Here is a 26,151-nt window from a genome sequence, read left to right on the forward strand (position 1 = left end):
CTAACGTAAACAAAAAATTATTAGAGTAAAACATAATAATTCCATGAACTAAAATAAAGTTAAATTGGCTTTAGTGAAATAGAGAGTTCACTTTTTTTTTTTGAGTGTAGTCAATATACAAAAAACCAACAAATTTAAAGACTATTTCATTAATTTTGAACAATTTTCAGAATTATTAAAGTCAAGTTGACCTTAGACAAACAAAATTTTCTTTCATATACCCATTTTTAAGTCGAATCGCCTAACTATAAGGACAAAACGACTTTATTGAAAAGTTTATCGACTTTTGAACAAGGAAAAAAGATTTATATCAGAGAAATGCGAATTCTAAGCTAAGCCAATTTCGCATTCGTATTTTAAGAACGTAAAATCTTTAGCCCCACGACTATATTTTTTTCAATGTCGCTAGGGTGGGAATTCGATTCATTACGAGTATTGATAAGTTTTTGCTACATAAAATGTTTGATCGTCCTCAAATTTGGCACAGAGTTTTACATTGGCTCAAAGACAATCGCTATTGATTTTGAAAAAAAAAATCGGTTCAGATTTAGAAATTGGTTCAGATTTAGATATAGCTCCCATAGATGTATATCTTTCGCTCGATTTACACCCATATGACCACGGAGGCCAAAATTATTCTCACATTCACGTTTTTTGCTGAGATAAAGGGTGATACGGTCAAAATTTGGTCAATATAAACTTGACGTATTTCTTTCAATTTTGCATTTAAAAAACCTGAACACCCCTCATTTTGAAGGTGTGTGTGTAGAATGTTGCTCCTATTTTGATTTTGGAATTCACTTTTCAGTTGTCAAAATGGCGTCCAAGCAAGAAAAGCAGCGTATCAAAATTTTGCTCGCGCATCGCGAAAATCCGAGCTACTCGCACGCAAAGCTGGCAAAATCGCTAAAAGTTTCCAAATCAACCGTTACAAACGTAATTAAAGTGTTTGGGGAACGTTTGTCGACAGCCAGGAAGTCTGGATTGGGGGGAAATTGAAAACCGGAAGCCGCTGAGACGACAAAGAGAGTTGCCGGTAGTTTCTAGCGAAACCCTAACCTCTCTCTCCGAGATGCCCCAAATAACTGGGTTTATCTTCTACAACCGTGCATCGAGCCAAAAAACGAGCCGGACTATCGACTTACAAGAAGGTAGTGACTACAAATCGCGATGATAAACAAAATACGATGGCCAAAGCGCGATCCCGGAGGCTTTACACGACGATGCTGACGAAGTTTGACTGCGTGGTAATGGACGACGAAACCTACGTCAAAGCCGACTACAAGCAGCTTCCGGGACAGGAGTTTTATACGGCAAAAGGAAGGGGAAAGAAATATCAGGTTTGGCAAGCCATCTGTACCTGTGGCTTGAAAAGCAGCATTTTCATATCTTCCGGGACTGTCAACCAAGAAATTTACGTGAAAGAGTGTTTGAATAAACGTCTGCTGCCTTTCCTGAAGAAACACGGCAGTTCCGTACTGTTTTGGCCTAATTTGGCATCTTGCCATTACGGTAAAAAGGCCATGGACAGAGATGGTCTGTATCAAACTTTTTTAGGTTTGCGACTGTCGCAAAGTTGTAAACGTCGTAAACGTCACATACGCGTCGTAAATGTAGAAAAAGTAACAAAAGCCGCACACTGAAAATACTTTAGTCGCGCCAGCTAGGCAGCGAATTCGATGATATCCAAGACGATATTATGTGCGAAGAAGTTTCAATTCTTAGGAATGTTCACAATTTTCGGTTTTAGTCCTCACATTTTCCCTATTGCCTTTTGCACGAGTACAGGGTAACCGTGTATTTTCTCGTCCTTTCTTAGGTTTAAGTTCAGTCTCCTGTCCAATATAACCCCAAGGTATTTTGCACACTCACCAACGGGAATTTCGATATCACCTAAGAAAATAGGCTTGACCATGGGAAAACTTTCACAAATTTCTGCAGAAACTCACAGCGAATTTGGTCAAAATCGGTTCATATTAAAATAAAGCTCCTGTTGATGCACGGGGGAAGTGGTGGATGATGCAAAGAGCAGAAAGTCACAGATGACGGTTGGCTTTGCACCTCCAAAAGAATTCGAGGAGAATATGTTCTCAATATGTTCACGAGAAATAAGAAGGAAAAACAAGGGAGTTAGATTTGGTTTTGGAATTCAAGATTTATTTTCGGATTGATTCTTACCAGTAAGAATCTAACAAATTTAATGAGACAGATAAGCGGAAATTGCTGTTTGATGTGGTATGGTTTAGTGGAGAATTAAACAATTTTTGGTTAATAAATGTCAAACATATTGTACTTTTTTTAGTGCGAGTATCTGGATATTTTCATTAATATTTTTATTTATTTTTTTTATTTATTTATTCAGTCTATGGAATACATTCCTTACAGACTAGCAATTCTTAAAATAAATTAAGTCTAAAATAGAATTAAAACTATTTAGGGAAATTGAAAAATCTAAATCAAAGTTATTATTTAAATTATTAAATTCTTTAAGAGATCTTAAAATTGGTTCCGAAGATCCATAGTTTGTTCTATGAGCAGGAATTGCAAAATAATCATGCTTTCGCAAACAATGTATTGGTACATTAAAACCAATCATCTCTAAAAGAGACGGACAATCTATAAACCCATTAATTATTTTATAAATAAACAAAACTGAAAACTTTAATCTACGCGATTGAAGAGAATCCAAATGAATTAGCCTACACCTAGCTTCATATGAAGGCAAAGGATCAGTAAAAGGCACAGACAATAATGCAAACTTTATAAACTTTTTCTGCAATTTTTCAATTCGATCGCAATGGACAGTATATATTAGGGATCTGATTCTGAGGGGAAGATTGTAGGGTTGTCCTGTTTGGCATAAACAGCTCCCATATATATGTACGCCAGAGTAGGGGAAATATGGTAGAATGTTTCATATTTTAGACCCATTTTCAATGGGGGTTTCCTCCAATTGACTCGATAGTTTTCACAGAGAATACATTTAATATGCTATTTAAGTGTGCCATCTTGATCTAATATGGCCAAGATACCCACATATGTATTTACACAAAATTCTGTGATGATTTCCCCATATCGTAGTCATATTCTACACACTGTAATGCCAAATTTTCCACAGAATGGTCGAATTTTAAATAAAGCTCCGACTTGTGGAAATATCGCCAGAATTGGCCAAATAATATATCACAACCCACAACTGACCCCATATCTTGGCGAGATTTAACCAATATCCTTGTAAAATCACCACTGCTGAGTAGCAAAAATTATAAATATTACTCAAATTGTCCTATATCTCCAATACATATGTATCGCCCGATAATTCATAAATGCTCGGTTGTACAATTGCATCAAAATTGCTCTAGCTTTATATTTCCCATATTTGTTTACTAACACTGTGTTTCATCCCAGGGTGTTAGCCGATTTAATTTTTAATTCTAGCGATTTTGTAGAAGTACAAAAAATTTTCTCCAAATCGTTTCAAATATATATTTGTATATGGGAATATAAACCTTGATAATAACTCCCAACAAATTTGAAGGAGTTGAGATGGTAACACAAATTTTGGTCTACATAATGGTGAAGGGTATAATATAGTCGGCTCGCCCGACTTTAGACATTACTTACTTGTTTTCACTTGTAGAAGAAATAGAAATATAATAATTCTTTAGTGGTCTAAAAACTGAAGGACCACATTTCACCCCATAGTGCTGTGCTAATTTATCTAAAATAGCAAGACTTGTTTATATCGCATCTCTCAAATGTGCAGGATAATAGTAATATATGTAGAGCATGGCATCACAATGTTAGCTCTTTCCGACTGTAACATTGTCTTACTTGCACCTAATATCTTTATGTATTTTACCAAGAAAGAAACATCTATGTCATAGTGCTTAATAACTTTTTCTTAAACTGAATATCTTTGTTGATTCTCCCTTTCGATTTCTTTCATAGAACAAAAACCATTTCGTTGGGCCAAGGACAGGGGCCACGAGCTGAGAAGATGATTATCGAAGCCAATCGCCAAGGACACTGGGTGGTTTTGCAAAATTGTCACGTCGCTGTTAGCTGGATGGGAGAGTTGGAACGTATTTGCAATGACAATACACTAACTGAGTCAGCACATCCAGATTACCGCCTATGGTGTACCTCATATCCCAGCACCGTGTTTCCCGTATCAGTCCTGCAAAATTCCGTGAAAATGACAAACAAGCCGCCAAAGGGCCTGAAAGCCAATATGCAGAGATCATTTAATTCGGATCCGTTGGTGCGCGATAAATTTTTCACAAATGCATTTATGCACATGGAGGAAGCAAACCGAAGCTGGCTAAGGGGCGTATTTGCATTGGTATTCTTCCATGCAATTGTTCAGGAACGCCGAGAATTTGGACCATTGGGCTGGAATATACCATATGAATTCAGTGAAGCGGATTTAAAGTGAGTTTATCTTATATTCTGAACATATTCTACATCATTTGGTTTTCTACGACCATTCCATGTATGATGAATCTATTTGATTTTTTTTACATTCCTTATATTTTGGGGCGGTCAAAGTGATATTGAATGCAACACTAAAATAACATTTACCGTGTTCTTGTCACATTCAAAGATGGGATTTACGGTTTTCTTTGGTATTCCTGATTTTGATTTCTCTAATGGCATAGTTAACATCCCAGCAATTGTTCCACAAACATTTATATTTAAGACTATCCAAGACTAAAGTCGAGCGGGGCCGAGTATATTATACCCTGCACCACATTGTAGATCTACATTTTTGCTACCATCTCAAATCCTTCAATTTTGTTGGAATTATGTTCCCATCTACATTTATTTAAATCTGATCCGATTTGGACAAAAGTTTTAAGACTTCTTAGAAAATTTCTAGACTTCCAATTTAAATCGGCTAATGCCCTGGGTCGGAGCACATTGTTAGTAAAACCAAGTAAGGAAAGTCTAAAGTCGGGCGGTGCCGACTATATTATTCCCTGCACTACTTTGTAGATCCACATTTTCGATGCCCTATCAAATCCGCCAAATGTTTTGGGTGCTATATATAAAGGATTTTGTTCCCATATACATATATTTAAATCTGACTCGATCTGGACAAAAATTTGTTAGACTTCTACACAGAAAAAACTGAAGCAAAGTAAAAATCAATTATTGGCATAATTGAATGAAAAAATTATATCAAATACGATTTTTATTAAGTCAAATATGAAAATAATTGGTTGAATGAAAAACTGGCAAAAATATCAAAATTCCCTGGTATTCATAAGCGTAGGAAGGCCTCTGGGGAGGGGGCTTAGACCCCCCCAGAAAAATTTTAGCCCCCCCAGAATTTGAAAACCTATTTGCGATTTTACCTTTTTATAAAAATTAAACAAGTATATACTCGTACAACGCACAAAGTTCCACTAAAGACTTTCATGCACAATCGAATTACTTGGGTTGTGGTAGAAGTCTGATATTTATGAAATAAAGCTGTGGTTGAACTTATGATTTAGTTGAATAAAAAATAGTAATTGATATTAAAACTATTCTTTCATAAATTAATATCTTAATAATGCTGCAAAAAAGCGTCGCCAAAAAGTGAAAATGTTCTTTTTGGGTCTGGAAGTGGTACAAAATTGGCGGAGAAGCGATGAATGTAATACGAACTTGTCATAGAACGAATGTCCACGGTTTCAACCACCGTTGCAATGAATTTGCATCACTTCTTAAGGTGTGATCCGAATTCAGTGTTTTGAATGTGAATTAAAAATTTTGTGATATTTTCCCAAATAAATAATTTTTATACTTTTTATGAGTTTTAATGCATTCTAACGCTTGTTTGAAACGTTTTTTCAAATATTATCGATTTTTCTATAATGGATTTAGCATTTTTGTGGCAAAATTTGAACAATTTGTACCATTTTATTTATTCTTACTCTTTTTTAAACTATTTAAAAAAAGAAAACAAAAAATTACGCATTAAGATATAAAAAAAATGAAGTAACAAAAACTTGCTGTGTAGTTAAAATAGTTAACTTCTTTGCAAAAAGACATTTTTGGAAGTGCTTTTAAAGTTGTGCCTTTGTGCCCTGGTGTGTATGGACCAGTCCCAGTTCTGATCAAAACGTATGGAAGGGACCGTCCACTTTAACATGGGTTTGTCATTGACGGAGTAAACTTACATTTTAGGACGCGTCTTGGACTCATCCCAAAGGACACGTCCTGGGACAATTTAGCAGGAGCAACCCATAAACAGGTCCTCAGGAACCAGTCTCGGACAAACTCCTAGAAATCTCTTTCAATTTGGGCTCCTAATCGAACCCGAAATGAAAAAAAAAACTTGAAATATGTCGAACAAAAGGTTATTCTGATAATTTTATTTCACTAAATGTGAAAATTTCAACTGTGATTTATTATAAATTGATTGTCGAGCTATTTTGATGTCTATTTTTTTATTCAATTTTATGATATAAAACATTAGTTGAACCTATAAGTTCAGACTATAAAGTTTTAGATAGGGAGGCTATAGCCCCCCCTTGGAAAATTGTCTAGCTACGCCAATGCTGGTAATTGAATTCACAACACATCAATTACTACACGGACGAAAGAGACTGTTTTTCATATGTTTGGGTGTAAAAATTATATGTTTGGAACTCAAATTTTTAAACACAATATTTTTAAGTGCAAGCATATAATGTTCATAAACTAGCATAACATGTTTGGGACATATATGTTAATATGTTAGAACATATTATGTTTGGGGCATAAAATGTTTGTAAATGCTTGGATACAAACATATATGTATTTAGAAAGAGAGACATAAAGTGTACACAAAGAAAATTTCATTTAAGATTTGAAAAATACTATGTGTGGATATAAACAAGTATAAATTTACAAATTTGGAGTAAACATATATATATATATATATATATATATATATATATATATATATATATATATATATATATATATATATATATATATATATATATATATATATATATATATATATATATATATATATATATATATATATATATGTATGTGGTGCGTATACTTTGACGCCATTTTTTACATTTAATGTATAGTTCCGCGACATTTGCATACTTTGGCACCAGGTTCCATAATTTTCGTATATGTACCGCATACTTTGGCGACATTTAGCATTTTGGGCCATTTTGAGTTTTTAATACCAATTGTTGTTTTTAGGTACATTTTTACAAGCTCTTCACTTGTATGTTAACATTTTTGCATTTCAAACAAGGATTATTGAGAAAATTACGAAATAAAACAGACAAAAATTCCACATTTCCATTTGAATGTGCATGACAATGTTACCACATTGACAATTTTGTAGTTTGCCTGAGTTCACTGCACTGGTAATACTAAACTACTGTTGCGTACATGTGGCTTCTATCATTAAAATATTGAATACAGGGTGCTTCATAATAAATTAATTGTATTTTCAGATGGCGGTAAAATTTAATACTGGATGTATCATAATATTACGATTATTTCAATCGTTAGACGCTATTGCGCTAACTCTGTAGATGGTGCAGTGTGTTAAGGCGAATGTTAATACGTGTAAAATAGAATACTCGGGTTCAAGTCATGGCGTAGAATATAATTTTAGATAAATAAAAGATTATTTTGTAATTTAAATTTATTGTAAAAATTAAAACATGTAAAATAGTGTGCATAATATGATTACTTTGAAGAAATTTACGAAAAAAAGAAATTTATTTCCCCATTTTTATACCCTCCACCATAGGAGACGGATATATTAACACATCGAAATATTGCTCTAAGACCCCATAAAGTATATATATTCTGGGTCGTGATGAAATTCTGAGTCGATCTTAGCATGTCCGTCTGTTAAAATCACGCTAACTTCCGAACGAAACAAGCTATCGTCTTGAAACTTGGCACAAGTAGTTACTATTGATGTACACCCTCAAAAAAAATCGCTTCTTTAACATATGTTCCAAACATATTTTGCAGGAAGCACATATATTATTGGATACTGCCGAAACATTAATATATTTGTTTTATGTGAACATAGTATATGTTTGGAAGCATTTTGAGCCCAAAAATATTATATGCTTGGAAGAATTTTTCCCAAAGACGATTGTGCTCATTCCCTAACATACTCGTAATTTTCACTTCCACGAAATGTTTTAGTTCTTGGCACCTTTTTCTGTAATACAAATAATGTTGAAGAAATTATTCACTTTTATAATTTTTTTAAATTTTACCTTTCGCCTGCACGGAGAATCGAACCGAGGACCATACAGTTTGTAAGCCAACACACTATCCACTAGGCTACGTAGCTGTTATAGTCACCAGTAGATAATTATCGTTATAAGTTACATTTATATAGCATAGTTTGCAGCGCCCACGAGCCCATGCAAACATAACATTATTTAACAGAAACATACATTTGTTTGCCACGTGGAGCAGTGGTTAGCATATCTGCCTTACATGCAAAGGGTCCTGGGTTCAATCCCTGCTCCGACCGAACACTTTTTTGTTTTTTAATTTACACATTTATATTTATACTATATTAAATTTTTATAATGAAACTTCGAAATGTGGGTTATTAAAGATTTATAGTCAGTAACAGTGCTTGATATAAACGAAATTGACTGATTTTTGGATAAAATATTATTTTTTTATTGCAAAAATAACAATTTTGTAACAAAAAACTGTTTTGGTACAAAACTTTAAAATTTGGAAGGAATTCAAAAACTCTAACAAAAGAAGAACGTGGAGTCGACTATAAACATATATAAATAGATTTATAATACAAACACAAATTTAGTTAGGCGTGAACAGTTTTTTACTAGCATTTAACACCATCGCTCCAAAATCTCTTTTATTTTTCTTTAATAATTCATTTTAAAGAAAATAAACTTTTTACATTGTTTTAGCTGTAAAACTCGAACTTAATTCCCACTTTTATATTTGAAGGTGTCCGTCAAACTCCTCGTGGACTACTTATTAATAAAGAGGAACTAAACTTTGTTTTTATACATTTTACTGTGTAATTTTTCACTATTTCCTCCTTATTTCATTTTACTGCCTCAACTCTAAAAAGAGTATAGTGCCCTTTCGTTAGTTTTATGAAGAACCCTGATTTCTTTTAACGAACCAAGAAAAAAAGTGCCAAAATGATAAACAAAACACATGTCCACGCATATATAACATAAAGTGCTGCTCTCAAGGCGAAAACATATGCTGTTTGTTTTTCAAATGTCTACTCTCTTCGCTCCGAATGTCTATTCTCTTTATTCAAATTAAATAATATTTAGACTTAAGCATATCAAATTTTTGGCCTTATCATAAAACAGTTTTCCGAAACAACATACAAGCGGTTTCACAGAAATTGTTCTCTTTTGATTCTTTCGCTGTGTTATGTTGATATCTTTCGTCAACTCTCCCGGTTTCCATCTCTATTTCTTTCTCTATACTCTGTCGCTTTGAATAAAATATCACAACATATGTATGTTTAGTCGAAATTTGTAAATTTATATATATTTGCATTCACACATATGATTTTTATGAAACATTCATGCCCCAAGCATAATATATTCTAACATATTAACATAGATGTCCCAAACATTTAGTGTTAGTTTAGGAGCATTACATGTTTGCACTTAAATATATTGTGTTTTAAAATTGTGCCCGAAACACATTTTGTTTATATCGGAACATATGAGAAATATATTTTTCTAACAGTGTAGGTCGCATGGTATTGAAAATGGCCATATAGGACCACTTTTACGTATAGCCCCCATATAAACCGATCCCCAGATTTGATCTCCGGAGCCTCTAGGAGGAGCAAACATCGTCCGATCCTTTTGGAATTTGGTACTTGGTGTTAGTATATGGTCTCTAAAAACCATGCAAAAATTGGTCCATATCGGTCCATAATTATGTAAAGGGTGATTCTTTTGAGGTTAGGATTTTCATGCATTAGTATTTGACAGATCACGTGGGATTTCAGACATGGTGTCAAAGAGAAAGATGCTCAGTATGCTTTGACATTTCATCATGAATAGACTTACTAACGAGCCACAACGTCGAATTTTCAGTGAATGGGCCCTAGAAAAGTTGGCAGAAAATCCGCTTTTTTATCGACAAATTTTGTTCAGCGATGAGGCTCATTTCTGGTTGAATGGCTACGTAAATAAGCAAAATTGCCGCATTTGGAGTGAAGAGCAACCAGAAGCCGTTCAAGAACTGCCCATGCATCCCGAAAAATGCACTGTTTGGTGTGGTTTGTACGCTGGTGGAATCATTGGACCGTATTTTTTCAAAGATGCTGTTGGACGCAACGTTACGGTGAATGGCGATCGCTATCGTTCGATGCTAACAAACTTTTTGTTGCCAAAAATGGAAGAACTGAACTTGGTTGACATGTGGTTTCAACAAGATGGCGCTACATGCCACACAGCTCGCGATTCTATGGCCATTTTGAGGGAAAACTTCGGAGAACAATTCATCTCAAGAAATGGACCGGTAAGTTGGCCACCAAGATCATGCGATTTGACGCCTTTAGACTATTTTTTGTGGGGCTACGTCAAGTCTAAAGTCTACAGAAATAAGCCAGCAACTATTCCAGCTTTGGAAGACAACATTTCCGAAGAAATTCGGGCTATTCCGGCCGAAATGCTCGAAAAAGTTGCCCAAAATTGGACTTTCCGAATGGACCACCTAAGACGCAGCCGCGGTCAACATTTAAATGAAATTATCTTCAAAAAGTAAATGTCATGGACCAATCTAACGTTTCAAATAAAGAACCGATGAGATTTTGCAAATTTTATGCGTTTTTTTTTTTTTAAAAGTTATCAAGCTCTTAACAAATCACCCTTTATAGCCCCCATATAAACCGATCCCCAGATTTGACCTTCGGAGCCTCTTGGAGGAACAGAATTCATCAGATTCGTTTGAAATTTGGTACCCCAGATTTGACCTTCGGAGCCTCTTGAAGGAGCAAAATTCATCAGATTCGTTTGAAATTTGGCACATTGTGTTAGTATATGGTCTGTAACAACCATGCACAAATTGGTTCATATCGCTCTAAAATTATATATCCCTTTCCGACCTATAGCCGATCCACGTGATAGATTTTCCTAAATTTTTGAATTCTGTTATTTATGTGTACATAGAACAATTTAAATTATTAAGTTTGTTCAGTTTGATTCTGTATCCTGTTTTTTCAGGATACGTACAATTGTTGCAGTCCGGTAAATTCCGGTAAAAGTCCGGACGTAAAAATATCAAAAAACACAAAATAATCATGTAGTTACTGTTTGCATACAATATTTAAAATGTTTTCTTATTGAAAACACTTATTTGATGAAATATTCCACAATTTAAATAATTTTAATATATTTGCAAACTTACATCTTCCACTCATTTTTACAAATGCGCAAAGTACGTTGCTGAAACTACAAAATTAATATGAAAAGCAAATATTTATAACGGTTCTTCACATTCTTAGACAAAGAGAGAGCATACACAATTATTTTTTTGCCGCTCTTATCGCAGTACGTCATATATTAAAGAAATTATAGAGACTTAAAGTTACCCGCACAATTGTGCGTATACGGTCGGAAAGGGATATAGCCCCCTATAAACCGATCCTCAGATTGGACCTCCAGAATCTCTTGAAGGATCAAAATACATCCGGTCCATAATTACATATAACCCCCATATAGATCGATCCCCAGGTTTGGTACATTGTGTTAGTATATGGCCGCTAACAGCCATGCAAAAATTGGTCCTTATCGGTCTTTAGTTATATATAGCCGATGGCCAATCACACAAAAATTGGTCCATATCGATAAAAATAATCTACCAAAACTTTATTTCTATAGAAAATTTTGTCAAAATTTTATTACTATAGAAAAATTTGTAAAAATGTTATTACTATAGAAAGTTTTGTCAAAATTGTACTTCTATAGAAAATTTTGTGACAATTGTATTTCTATAGAAAATTTTGTCAAAATTTTATTTCTATAGAAAATGTTGTCAAAATTTTATTTCTATAGAAAATGTTGTCAAAATTTTATTACTATGGAAAGTTTTGTCAAAATTTTATTTCGACAAAAAGTTTTGTCAAAATTTTAGTTCTATAGAAAATTTTGTCGAAATGTTATTTATATAGAAAATTTTGTCAAAATTATATTTCTATAAAATTTTTTTTTCCAAGTTTTATTTCTAAATGAAATTTTGTCCATGTTTTATTTCTATAAGAAATTCTGTCAATATTTTATTTCTATAGAAAGTTTTATCAAAATTTTATTACTATAGAAAGTTTTGTCAAAATTGTATTTCTTTTATAAATGTATATGAATTAGGGCTGTCATTTCTAAAAATCCCGGGATTACACTTGAAGTAATAACAATCTACAGCGCCAAAAAATTGCTGTACATTAAACCAATTTTGTTTAATTAAATTTTATTAACAAAAACAAAAGAAGATAACAGTAAATTAAATTGCTTTTTAAATTGCTATCATACTTAAGAAAAACTTTGTCCAACTCAATATTGTGAAGAAAAGAAACACAACAATATTATGACAAAATTAATAAAATAAAATGCATTTTATATCGCTATCCTATCCCTATTTAATATACCTCTCGTATAATAAATTCTTACTCAAGGTGTACCATAAATGTTTTTTAACTCAATTTGTCAATTTGGATTCAAAATAAAATTCCCCGGGTGACTGCACTAATATGAATATAAGAAACTTTTTTTCTTATATGCAATAATTGGCTATAAGAAAAAAAACGCATATAAGAAAGCCAAATGCGGGATTTTCTGAATTCCTAAGTTCGAGCTTAGCTTAGCTAAAATCATAACTGAATAAGTAAAAGCAGAATAAAATTATATAGTTTTGTTTATTTACTTCTAATTTCGGCTTAAGGTTCTTTAAAAAATAATATAGTTTTGGTTAATTATAAAATTTATTTTTCCAATATTTCGACTAACATCGTCAGTCTTCGATTTAATTAAATCTCACAAAATAATAGGAAATCAACAAACATGTAAAAAATAATAAAAATTTTATCACCGCCGTTTAATTTTTTACTTCAATCGATGTTATTTTTGGAACGTTTTGAAAATTGCGTGCATTATCATTTTTTTGTAGACGTTAAATGGAAAAAACATAGCTATACAAAGATAAATACCGAAAATAATAAAACAACAAGTGAGTAAAGTAGAAAGTCGAGCGGGGCCGAATATATCATACCCTAAACCACACCTACTGAATTAGTAAACATAAGCATTTGTGGGGTAACATTATGAAAATTAAGGAGTACTTGTTTATTGTAATTTCATCACAATCTGAACCAAGTATAGTATTAGGAGCTATACTTGGTTTTACACCTACAGAGTTAGGTTAGGTCGATACATATCGATATATCAGCTCATTAGACTAACTTAGAACTTCCCTCTTATCACTGAGTGCTGTCAGATTCTATGTTAAGCTCAGTGACAAAAGCCGAGTCCGAATGGCGTTCCACATTGCAGTGAAACCACTTACACCCATAGAAAAAGTCATGAACGGCGTGGTCATTTCGAAACGATCCGTTCATGAAAGTGAATCAACATACATGTGTTGTCAAACTGAGAACAGATGGGGTCAATCTAACAACGTAAAAATGACACCATACGTTCACATTATTTAATTTCATTGATGAAGAAAAAAATGAAAAAAAGGAATAAATTCAAATTTGACTCGGAATCAATATCAAAATCATTAGTGTGCAAAATCTTTGGAACCGGACATGCTTTTTTTTCAGTGTATATAAGAAGTTATTAAGGAAATAAAGTTTTGAATCTGGTATTATTTTTATAACATCAAAAACTACAATAAATAAAATCGTATTCATAGGATCAAAACATTTTTAAACGCGCGATAAACAAATCTGTTATTTATTAATGGAGTGGATTTAAATTTACCAAAATTGGACAACAATAGGTACTTCCAATAAAAGTTATTCAGTATAAACTTACAAGATAGTAAGAATGGGTTTTATTCTCTTGGGTACAATTAGAAGAAGTGGATACGTTCACGAATTTATCATTAATTCAGCGGTTTTAAACCAATTTAAACGAAATATATTGATATTTTCTAATGCAATTGAATTTTCTAATGCAATTGAAATTGTGCAATAAATCGCACATTGGATTTTTTGATGACTAACCAGCTGATAATAGCAAGTTTTTACTGGGAAATGTAAACGGCGGACTTCCAGTAAAAATTTGTGATAGTAATCAAAATGTATCGAGTACGCAAACAGAGCTCATATGGCTTAGATATTGTTACAGTCTCACAGAAGTAGAATTAAAATGAATACAATAGAATTAAAATGAATACACTGAAAAAATATTGACCTAATATGGAAGACTATGCAACTTAAATTTAAGGAATCGAAATTTACCCAATGTTAGAATAAGGACAAAATTTTTTGAAATAATGACATTTAATTAAATGAAAGTTTTCAATCCTTGCTTTAAAAATTTGTTTCATTAAATTTAGGACACAAATCTTGAAAATTTGCGTCTCTCTGCTGAAGTTGTAGGTCTTTGAAGTAAGGCAAATTTTCCTTAAAATAAAGAAAAAAATACCTTTATTAATATATCGCAAAAAGAGGATAACAATTCGATGAATGAGATCTGTATCCAATTTTAATTTTATTGATCCTAGATTTAAAGTCAGGGTGGTCCGTCAAAATGGTCTTTATTTTAAAGAAGCCGCATCTTTGGCTCGGAATCAATACCAAAATCCTTAAGGAAAAGTCAAAATCTTTGGATCCAAGTAAACTTTTTTTGAGTGTACAATTAAAATAATTTTAAGTGAAATAAAGCCTTTAAGTTTGTTAAATTTCAATAAATCAGGGCTTTATGGCCAAATTTCGGAAAATCAGGCGATACATACATATGAGAGCTATATCTTAAACTGAACCGATTTCGATGAAATTTTACAGACTTGAAAAGTTATAAAATATTAATTTGTGCTAAATTTGACAATGATCGGTAAGTAATAAAGCGCAACGTGATCCCGTTTGTCGTAATCGGCGGTACATATTAGGGCTGTCACCCGGGATAAATCCCGTCCCGAAATCCCGGGATTTTCGGGACGGGATTAATCCCGAATCCCGGGATTTTTTATTTTCAATCCCGGGATTTTTCGGGATCCCGAAAAAGTAATTGCAATTTGTTAAATTTGTGACTTTTTAGCATTATTTATTAATAAATTGGAATCTTCATTCAGTGCAAACGGCCCCTAGATTTCATAACCGATATATTGAGTTAATAAACATTTATGGTACACCTTGAGTAAGAATTTATTTTACTTGAGGTTTACTATAAAAAACGCAATTTCATCAAAAATCGAAGTAAACGATACGATCCTCCTTTGAACAATGAGCTTATGTGAAATGAAATTCCTGCCAAATAAAATAAAAAGCAATTATAAAAGGTCCGTCGACAATATAACAAGATCGCGTTTATCTAACAAAAATTTGGATACCTTGATACAGTAGAATTCATTTATAGCGACCTCGGTTATAACGACCATCCGTTTATAACGACGGATTTTCAAAGCAAGTTTGGTTCTTAATAGTTTGTACATGCACAAGCATTCGCTTAGAACGACTCCAGTTTTAGCGACCATCTGCTTTTAACGACCAATTTGCACGTCTGCTTTGGAATGGACATTCGGTTATAACGACGATGTAAGTTCTTTGTACCAATTTTTATTTTTTTTCATTCCATTTTTGTGTCATCAGCCAATACTAAATAAAGAAACATATACATTCGGGGAATCACAGAATTTGGTTTCGACTATCCCAAACAGAGGTGCAAATGACAAAGAAGAAATATTCAAACCAATTTGGGATGAGTTCGAGTTCAAACCAGGACTGGGATGAGTTCGTAAATGTCGATGACAACGTCGTGACATCAGAAGAGCCTTCATTGAGAGAAATAGTGGAGAACACAAAAGAAAATGATGAAACTCACAGCGATAATGAACCAGATGACAAAGATGTGCCAATCAAAATTCCAACTGGGACAGAAACCGTGAGTGCGGTGCACACATTAAAACAGTATTTACGATTTGGGGTTCTGATATATCAGAAAGTTTATATAGTTCAGTTGAAATTATTGAAAGTAACTTAAAAATATTGTGTACACTTACTTGGATACAACGACGTTCGGTTATAACGACGTATAATTTCGGTCCCTTGGCGGTCGCTATAACCGAATTCTACTGTATTTTTAAGAAGTTACTAAAACCGATGAACTACAAAATGATTAACACAAGTGTACTAAAATATACCTAATCTACACTGAAAAAAATATTGTCGTGAGGTCAAAGATGTCATGTCTTTAAAATACGAATGCAAATTTTGCTTAGCATAGAAGACGCATTTCTCTAATATAAAGTTTTTTTCCTTGTCCAAAAGTCGATAAACTTTTCAATGAAGTTGTATTGTCCTTATAATTAAGTGATTTCACTTAAAAATGGGTATCGTAATATGAAAGAAAAAATGTTTGGGCTAAGGTCAACTTGACTTTAATAATTCAGAAAAAATCTTTAAATTTAATGAAATTGTCTTTAAATTTGTTGTCTTTTTGCATCTTAATTGCAAAGCAAAAAATCGTTCAAAAATAGGACATGTTTTTCAATACTTTATTTTAAAGACGTTTTTACTTGAAAAATAGCATAATTTCTACTGGAAGTCGAGTCTGAATTTGGAAAATAAAGTTGTCGTTAACTCGTTTTTAAAGGACTTTCATAGCATATGAAGAAAAAAAGCTAAAAAAGCGAAAACTTAAAATTTGCTTCCTAGAAGCAAGTACTCAAAACCCAAATTTAAAAGAGAATTGTGTCTTAAAAGTATCCTTACTTGTATTCTCCGCTTCTTTGGCTCGGAATCAATACCAAAATCTTTAAAGTAAAGACAAAATCTTTGGAACCGGGCATGCTTTTTTTTCAGTGTAATCAAAATCCTTAAAATTTTTTGCTGAGTAAGATATTGATATGAAATCGGGTTTCAATCTATTTTTGTGATGTTTTGTTTTTCTTTTGTTCAATTGTTGAGTTGGACTAATTTTCTCTTACGTTCTTTTGTTTATAAAATTGAATTAAACTAAATTGATTTAATGTACAACTATTTTAGGCGCTTTATATGGTTATTACTTAAAATATTTAAAAAATTCCGAAAATTTCGGGATCTCGAAAAAAATCTCGGAAAATCCCGGGATCCCGGGATTCTATATTTTGAAATCCCGAATCCCGGGATTTATAAAAATCGATCCCGAACGACAGCCTTAGTACATATACATATGGGGGCTATATCTAAACTTGATCCGATTTCTTCCAAACCAAGGACACCAAGGGCTAGATCGATTCAGGAGGTGATTCTGAGTCGATCGGTATATATTTTATGGGGTCTAAAATCAATATTTTTGGTAAATACAAATCCAAAAACAATCTTTCGATAATCTATCTAATATAAATTTCGCCAAGAATTGAAACTGCGTTCTGTAATTTTTATACCTTGAAGCACATTGTGGTATAATAACTTTGATCTGTCCTACCAGAGATTTTGAAAATATATACCGACTCAGAATATCCTCCTGAGTCGTTTAATATAAATCTAAAGTTTCTTTCATGGTGGGTTTACTTTTTTCTGGGTGTAGTTTTCAGTAACAATCATCGAGTAAGATCGTGTAAGTCAATAAGAAAGCCCTTTGCTCAAAATGGGAGAAAAGCATACAATACATACATACAATCATGTGTTCTATTTATAGAATAGTTTCAAAGGCAAAAACTAACACATATTTCCAAGAAGTTTAAATTCATCAACTACAGGGTGATTCATGCTTATTTAATTTATATTAAAAGTGGGCTTCGAAATAATGCACATTAAAAGTGTGGTATGGATATACAATGAACCCACGCAATTTATATATTAAGGGTAAATTTTTCTTTTTTAAATAATGAAATTTTTATTAAGAGAAAGTTTATAATCTTTGCTTCAAAAATTTTTTTTTCACTAAATTTAGGACACACATTTTGAAAATTTGCGTCCCTTCGTTAAAGTTACATGTCTTTAAACTAAGGCAAAATTTTCCTTAAAGTAAAGAAACACATTTTTGATTTAACCCAGACAGTCATCCTTCGTCAAAATGACGACGCGTAATTTAATTTTCGATTTAGAAAGCATTTTAGTCTATTGGGAAATGGTAAATTTAAGTTATACTAATTCGACGGTTTATGAATTTTTGTTTTATACTATTAAAACCGAATTGAATAAGAATATAAATTCAAGTTTGATTCACTTTTTCGATCATGATGAAAATTATAGCGTCTTGAAATGAGCCGCAGTCAAAATGACGAAGAATGACGTTAATGTACAAAAAAAGGATAACTGTCCAGGGTTAAAGAAATCGTCCTTAAATTAACTGAAATGTTGAATCTTTAGATTTAAGATAAAAACGCTTCAAATATAGGCTAAGACTTGTTTTGAGGATTTAGGATTTTTGGAATTAAGAATCATTTTTTCATCAACTTATGTATTTTGAGCTGCTGAATTCGAAAAAAAGGTTTAAAAAATTTTTATGGAACAGTTTTTCAGATATCCCGTTATTTTTAAAATTTCGCTCTTTTTTCACTTATCTCGAGTTAAAAATGTCCGATTATATCGTTGTTGGTAATAAGATGACAAATAATCGTGTGTAATTAGATCTGTGAAAAGTTAAGTGGTTCAAAAAACATCAATGCGAAAATCAAAATTTAAAAAAAAAAAATCGTATTTTAGAATCGACCTTTTCCGCCAGAAAAGTATAAGCCACTTAAAAAGATTTGTTTCTCTTCGTGGTCGTATATTTTTTTAAAAATTAAAAAATTTTCATCAAGTGTACATGACATTTTTTTTTTGTAGTGTAATAACATGAGAATTGAACCTGGTTTCTTTAATTTTTATGCCTTAGCCCACAAGTGGTCAGGGTTGAATAATTTTGATCTGTCCTGCCAGAGATATTGAAAATATATCCGATCGACTCAGAATCACCTCCTGAGTCGATCTAGTAGTTGATATCCGTCTGTCATGTTGCAGGATTCCGGCTGCAATTTTTAATCGATTTTGATTAAATTCGGTACATGGTGTTTTCTTTGCTCTATTGATTGCTATTTATTTTTTACATATATATGTATTGCCCGATTTCAACAAACGCTTATTTTCTAACCGATCGTCGCGAATTTTACCTCAAAAATACTTTTCAAGTGGTCAAAATTTCATTGAAATCGGTTCAGATTTACATATAGCTCCCTTTTTTATTAACTGATCGCAAATTTGGTAAACAGCAATCTTTTGTGCTATCAACCAAACCTTCAAAATATCGTTGATTTATACTTAGATGTAGTTCCCAAACAAATGTTTCTGCCGATTTTGCAGAATTTACCTAAGAACCGTATATGTGTTCATAATAATAAAGAACTACTGGAGAAGTAGTTATAATATTATGCTTTGATGCCGTAAACGAAACGTCAACTCAAATGCTTGTAGTATGTTCGTACTACAAGCATTTGAGTTGACGTTTCGGTTAGAAGTGTTCGATGTTTTTTGTGGCTTAGTATGTTAAGGCTTTCTGTTAAGGAGCACCAGATCCAGGTTCGACCCTCGGTGGGGTTGGAAAACTTTTTTCAAATTGTAAAAATTAGACAATTTTTTTATTTCTTCATTCAAATGAACTACCAGAGTACAACTTCAACAGCAGCGCAAAATAGTACTTCCATTCTATGACAAGCTCATGTAAAATTTTAGAAGCCTTTTTGCTGGGTAGTTATGTTTGCGTACGCCCAGAAAAAATACAACGGAATTTCTTATCGCCGGTTTAATTAAATTTTAGTTCAGGAAAATCAGTTTATTTTAGTTCAATATTTATTGCCGAATGTGAGAAAATGTTTTAATTATTTTTTGCTTACTTTTAGACGTAAACTAAAAATGAGAACAAAAAAGTTTTATACAAATGATGTACACAATTTTACTAAATATGAAAATAGTTCATATTATCATAATAATTTTCATAAGTTTAAAAAATGATTAAATTTTACTTAAGTTGGCTTCTCTAGAACATCATATAGCGCTAAAGACATATGTATTTCAAATCTTTAATTCCAATTGTTTTCCAAAATGAAACTTTAATGAACAACAGAAAAAATGTTTTATTTATATTAAATTATCTTCAATTTGGCAAAAGTTGTATAATGGTGCAGTTTCTAAAATATTCTAGTTAAACTTTTCTAATATAGACCTACACTGAAAAAAAGCATGCCCGGTTCCAAAGATTTTGTCTTTACTTTAAAAATGTTGGCATTGATTCCGTGCCAAAGAAGCGGAGAATACGAATAAGGATACTTTTAAGACACAATTGTCTTTTAAATTTGGGTTGTGTGTACTTGCTTCTAGGAAGCAAATTTTATTTTTTTTTGTTTTTTCCTTCATATGCTATCGAAGTCCTTTAAAATCGAGTTAACGACAACTTTATTTTCCACATTCAGACTCGACTTCCAGTAGAAATTAGGCTATGTTTCAAGTAAAAAACGTCTTTAAAATAAAGTGTTGAAAATCATGTCCTATTTTTGAACGATTTTTTGCTTTGTAGTGAAGATGCAAAAAGACAACAAATTTGAAGACAATTTCATTAATTTTAAAGAATTTTTATGAATTATTTAAGTCAAGTTGACATTAGCCCTAAAATTTTTTCTTTCATGTTATGATAGCCATTTTTAAGTCAAGTCAATTGTAAGGACAATACGACTTCATTGAAAAGTTTATCAACTTTTAGACAAGGAAAAAAAACTTTATATTCGAGAAATGCTTCTTCTATGCTAAGCTAAATTTGCATTCGTATTTTAAAGACATGAAATCTTTGACCTCACGACAATATTTTTTTCAGTGTACGTTTCCTTTGATGGTGGATTTTTTGGGTCTAGTTTTCAGTAACAATAATCGAGTAAAACCGTGTAAGACAATAAGAAAGCCCTTTAATCAAAATGGGAGAAAAGTCAGTCTAGATGAATACTCGTGTGATTCTGTATAACACTGTGACGCAAAATTCTACTTTCAAAAATTCACTAATACCAGCCGAAAGTACTCGATGAGAGTAGAAAAGTAATTTCTGGATTTTTCTAGATTGGTTGCCGTTCGTCGTTTATGAGCCTCTAAAATTAAGTCGCCAAATTCTTTGGGCACTTTTTTGCAATTTTTGGATGGCCATATCTCCAAAAATGCTGTGAATTCGTTTTTGATGTGTTTAGCAAAGTTGTAGCTCTTGACACGGCCAACAAATATGCTGAATACATTAGTTCGGAAAATTTTCATCTTCATTCTCAAATTCGCAGAAATATTGAAAAAATGACCGAAATCACAGATTTTTTCGTTTTTCGACTACATTTCTATTCCGAACAGTTGTTTTCCGGAGCTTTCTGGAGGTTCAAATTTCTTCCGATCCGGTTGAAGTTGTACATGTGCACTGAAAAAAATATTGTCGTGAGGCCAAAGATTTCATGTCCTTAAAAGACGAATGCAAATTTTGCTTTGCATGGAAGACGCATTTCTCTAATATAAAGCATTTTTTCTCGTCCAAAAGTCGATAAACTTTTCAATGAAGTCGTATTGTCCTTATAATTAAGTGATTTGATTAAAAATTGTTATCATAACATGCAAGAAAACATTTTTGGGCTAAGGTCAACTTGACAACAAAGCAAAAATTCGTTTAAAAATAGGACATGTTTTTCAACACTTTATTTTAAAGACGTTTTTACTGGAAATACAGCATAATTTCTACTGGAAGTCGAGTCTGAATTTGGAAAATAAAATTGTCGTTAACTCATTTTTAAATGACTTTGATAGCATATGAAGAAAAAAAGTTGAAAAAAAAAACGAAAAATTAAAATTTGTGTCTTAAAAGTATCCTTACTTGTATTCTCTGCTTCTTTGGCTCGGAATCAATACCAAAATTTTTAAAATAAAGACAAAATCTTTGGAACAGGACATGCTTTGTTTTTGAGTGTGGTAGTACTATATGGCGTATATGGAGCAAAATTTCATCTCGGTTGAAATTGTGCACATTGTGTAAGTATATGGTCTCTAACAACCAAGCAAATATTGGTCCATGTCAGTGCATATTTAAAGGGTGATTCTTTTGAGGTTAGGATTTTCATGCATTAGTATTTGACAGATCACGTGGGATTTCAGACATGGTGTCAAAGAGAAAGATGCTCAGTATGCTTTGACATTTCATCATGAATAGACTTACTAACGAGCCACAACGTCGAATTTTCAGTGAATGGGCCCTAGAAAAGTTGGCAGAAAATCCGCTTTTTTATCGACAAATTTTGTTCAGCGATGAGGCTCATTTCTGGTTGAATGGCTACGTAAATAAGCAAAATTGCCGCATTTGGAGTGAAGAGCAACCAGAAGCCGTTCAAGAACTGCCCATGCATCCCGAAAAATGCACTGTTTGGTGTGGTTTGTACGCTGGTGGAATCATTGGACCGTATTTTTTCAAAGATGCTGTTGGACGCAACGTTACGGTGAATGGCGATCGCTATCGTTCGATGCTAACAAACTTTTTGTTGCCAAAAATGGAAGAACTGAACTTGGTTGACATGTGGTTTCAACAAGATGGCGCTACATGCCACACAGCTCGCGATTCTATGGCCATTTTGAGGGAAAACTTCGGAGAACAATTCATCTCAAGAAATGGACCGGTAAGTTGGCCACCAAGATCATGCGATTTGACGCCTTTAGACTATTTTTTGTGGGGCTACGTCAAGTCTAAGTCTACAGAAATAAGCCAGCAACTATTCCAGCTTTGGAAGACAACATTTCCGAAGAAATTCGGGCTATTCCGGCCGAAAAGCTCGAAAAAGTTGCCCAAAATTGGACTTTCCGAATGGACCACCTAAGACGCAGCCGCGGTCAACATTTAAATGAAATTATCTTCAAAAAGTAAATGTCATGGACCAATCTAACGTTTCAAATAAAGAACCGATGAGATTTTGCAAATTTTATGCGTTTTTTTTTTTAAAAAAGTTATCAAGCTCTTAACAAATCACCCTTTATAAACATCCCCAAGGTAAGCCGACACCCATATTTCACATTTGGCTCTCTAATTCCGCTCAAACATTGGTTCATATCTGTTCAACATTATTTATAGACCCCTCAACAGCGTTGCCATAAGGAAGTTTTAGTTTGGACCAACATTTTATCACAATTGGACCAAAATTCGTACCAGCGGACCATTTTTTCCAAATTAAATTATGTACACTGAACAAAATTTTAACGTGATATTAAATTTCTTTAAAATGGTGAAATGTTAATTATCAATTTTTTTCCATTGAATTTAGGACACAAATTTTGTAAATTTGCGTCCCTCCGTTAAAGTTCGAACTAAGGTTTATTTTCCTGAAAGTAAAGAAACACATTTTTGATTTAAAGAAATTGTCCTTAAATTAACTGAAACTTTAGATTTATGATAAAAACGATTCAGATATAGACTAAGACTTTTTTGGGGGTTAACATCTTTGATTTAAAGTTTTTTTGGCATTAAGAAAACATTGTTTACTTTGAAGTATCCGTTATAATTTGGATTTTTAAACTGGCGTTTGTTTGTACGTGAGATCTGTATTCTAATTTAAATTTTATTGGTCCTAGATTTAAAGCCAGATAGGTCGCTAAAAAATGTCTTTCTTTTAAAGAAGCCGCATCTTTGGCTCGGAATCAATACCAAAATCCTTAAGGGAAGGTCAAAATCTTTGGATCCAAGTAACCTTTTTTTGAGTGTAATAGTTAAAAATTTGGAAAAAATTACTTCGATAGAAAATTTTGTTAAATTTTTATTTCTATTCAAAATTTTTATTTCTATTATGCTGTCATTCGGGATCGATTTTTAAAAATCCCAGGATTCGGAATTTGAAAATATTGAATCCCGGGATCCTGAAATTTTCGGGATTTTTTAAATATTTTAAGTAATAACAATCTACAGCGCCATTTAACCAATTTACTTTAATTCAATTATAGTTCATCTCAACATTGTGAAGAAAATATTATGACAACAATAAATAGAAAAGCCATTTTATATCACTATCTTACTCAGTAAAACATTTTAGGGATTAGGTTGGTACAATAAGTTTATAATTACATTAAAGTTAAAAAAAATATTTATTAAGAAAAAATTATTAAGGATTAAAAAAAACTGGGTTTAATGATCAAAATAGATTTGTTTTAATAAATTGGTTTTTATATTGCTTTTTATATTATGTGGCACGAATTCCATTTCACATGAACTTATTATTCAAAGGACATTATGGATCCGTGCGCCTTCTACCCCCTTAAAGTAGTTAATTCGGGAGACCGCCGAATATCAGGATTATATCAAACCCTTTTCGATATAAACCAACTTTGAGATATCCTATTATTATATTTCAGCTCTTAAACAGTCCTAAAAATTACGTTTTCTGGAAGACCCATATGTTAAATGCGGAGGTGGTCCTTTATGGGGGCTATACCACGACATGGATCGATGCACATCACCATTCTGACCATTGGAGGGTCCAACATACCTCCAGATTTCATACAAATCGGATACAAATTGAGGTGTCTGGAAGCCAAGGAAGTCAAATCGGGGGATCGATCCATATGTGGTCTATACTAAACCATGGACCGATATAAACCATATTTCGTCCATCTATTTATGGACATAAATACCCCTATATTTCCAATTGCATGCAATTTAGGTTTATATGGGGGCTATATCAAAACATGAACCGGCATACCCCATCTTTGGCCTTGATCTCCAAGTAGACAAAAATCAAGAATATATGAACCTTACACCGAGAAAAACATGTTCGGCTCCAAATTTTAACTAACAGAAAATAATCTTTGCTTTAAAACATTTTTCTTTAAATTTAGGGCAGCAAATTTTTGAATTCGCATACGCCCGCTAAGTCATATGTCTTTGAATGAGGCCACTTCAATTATATGTTGGAGCTATGTCTAAATGTGGACTGATTTCAATCAAATTTGATACATACTATCAATTGTACTCCTTGTGCAAAATTTAAAGAAAATCACGACAAAAACCTACATTCTAGGGCCATATAAGTGCATATCGGGCGATATATGCACTGAAAAAATATTGTCGTGAAGTCAAAGGTTTCATGTCCTTAAAATACGAATGCAAATTTTGCTTAGTTTAGAAGACAAATTTCTCTAATATAAAGTTTTTTTTTCCTTGTCCAAAAGTCGATAAACTTTTCTTTGAAGTCGTATTGTCCTTATAATTAAGTGATTTGACTTCAAAATGGGTATCATAACATGAAAGAAAAAATTTTAGGGCTAACGTCAACTTGACTTTAATAATTCATAAAAATTCTTTAAAATTAATGAAATTGTCTTCAAATTTGTTGTCTTTTTGCATCTTCACTACAAAGCAAAAAATCGTTCAAAAATAGGACATGATGTTCAACACTTTATTTTAAAGACGTTTTTTACTTGAAACATAGCCTAATTTCTACTGGAAGTCTAGTCTGAATGTGGAAAATAAAGTTGTCGTTAACTCGATTTTTGTTGAAAAAAACCAATCTTGATTTAAACTTGTGAAACCGTTTATTCAAATTTTGGTATCTTTTGGTAGAAGTTTTTCAACAATTAAATTATTTTTATGTATACTGACAATATGTGAAAAGTTATACAAATTTCAATGATATTTTGATTTATATAAAATCTGGTATGCACAAGTAACAATTATTAACAATTTTAAAGGAGTTCGATAGCATATGAAGGAAAAAACAAAAAAAAATCAAATTTGCTTCCTAGAAGCAAGTACACAAAACCCAAATTTAAAAGACAATTGTGTCTTGAAAGTATCTTTACTTGTATGCTCCGGTTCTTTGGTTCGGAATCAATACCAAAATTGTTAAAGTAAAGACAAAATCTTTAGAAACGGGCATGCTTTCTTTTTGAGTGTGGGAGATACATTGAGGCGATTTCTTTCAAAATCAAAAGGGTTCTATGCTGCTGAAATTTTTAGTATATTGGAATAAAAGTCGATTAAGTCGATTGGAAAA

General features: G+C 32.5%; 1 protein-coding gene across 1 annotated transcript in view; it reads left to right on the forward strand.

The window, feature by feature from the left end:
• Dnah3 (dynein heavy chain 3, axonemal) overlaps nt 1–26,151 on the forward strand; it is a 671,994-nt gene that overhangs the window by 596,959 nt on the left and 48,884 nt on the right. The window contains exon 57 of the mRNA XM_075308183.1: nt 3,952–4,434. Coding sequence (XP_075164298.1) covers nt 3,952–4,434 — 483 coding nt within the window. The remainder of the gene's footprint in view (nt 1–3,951; nt 4,435–26,151) is intronic.

Source organism: Haematobia irritans, chromosome 4, assembly GCF_050003625.1.
Source record: "Haematobia irritans isolate KBUSLIRL chromosome 4, ASM5000362v1, whole genome shotgun sequence".
NCBI lineage: Eukaryota > Metazoa > Arthropoda > Insecta > Diptera > Muscidae > Haematobia > Haematobia irritans.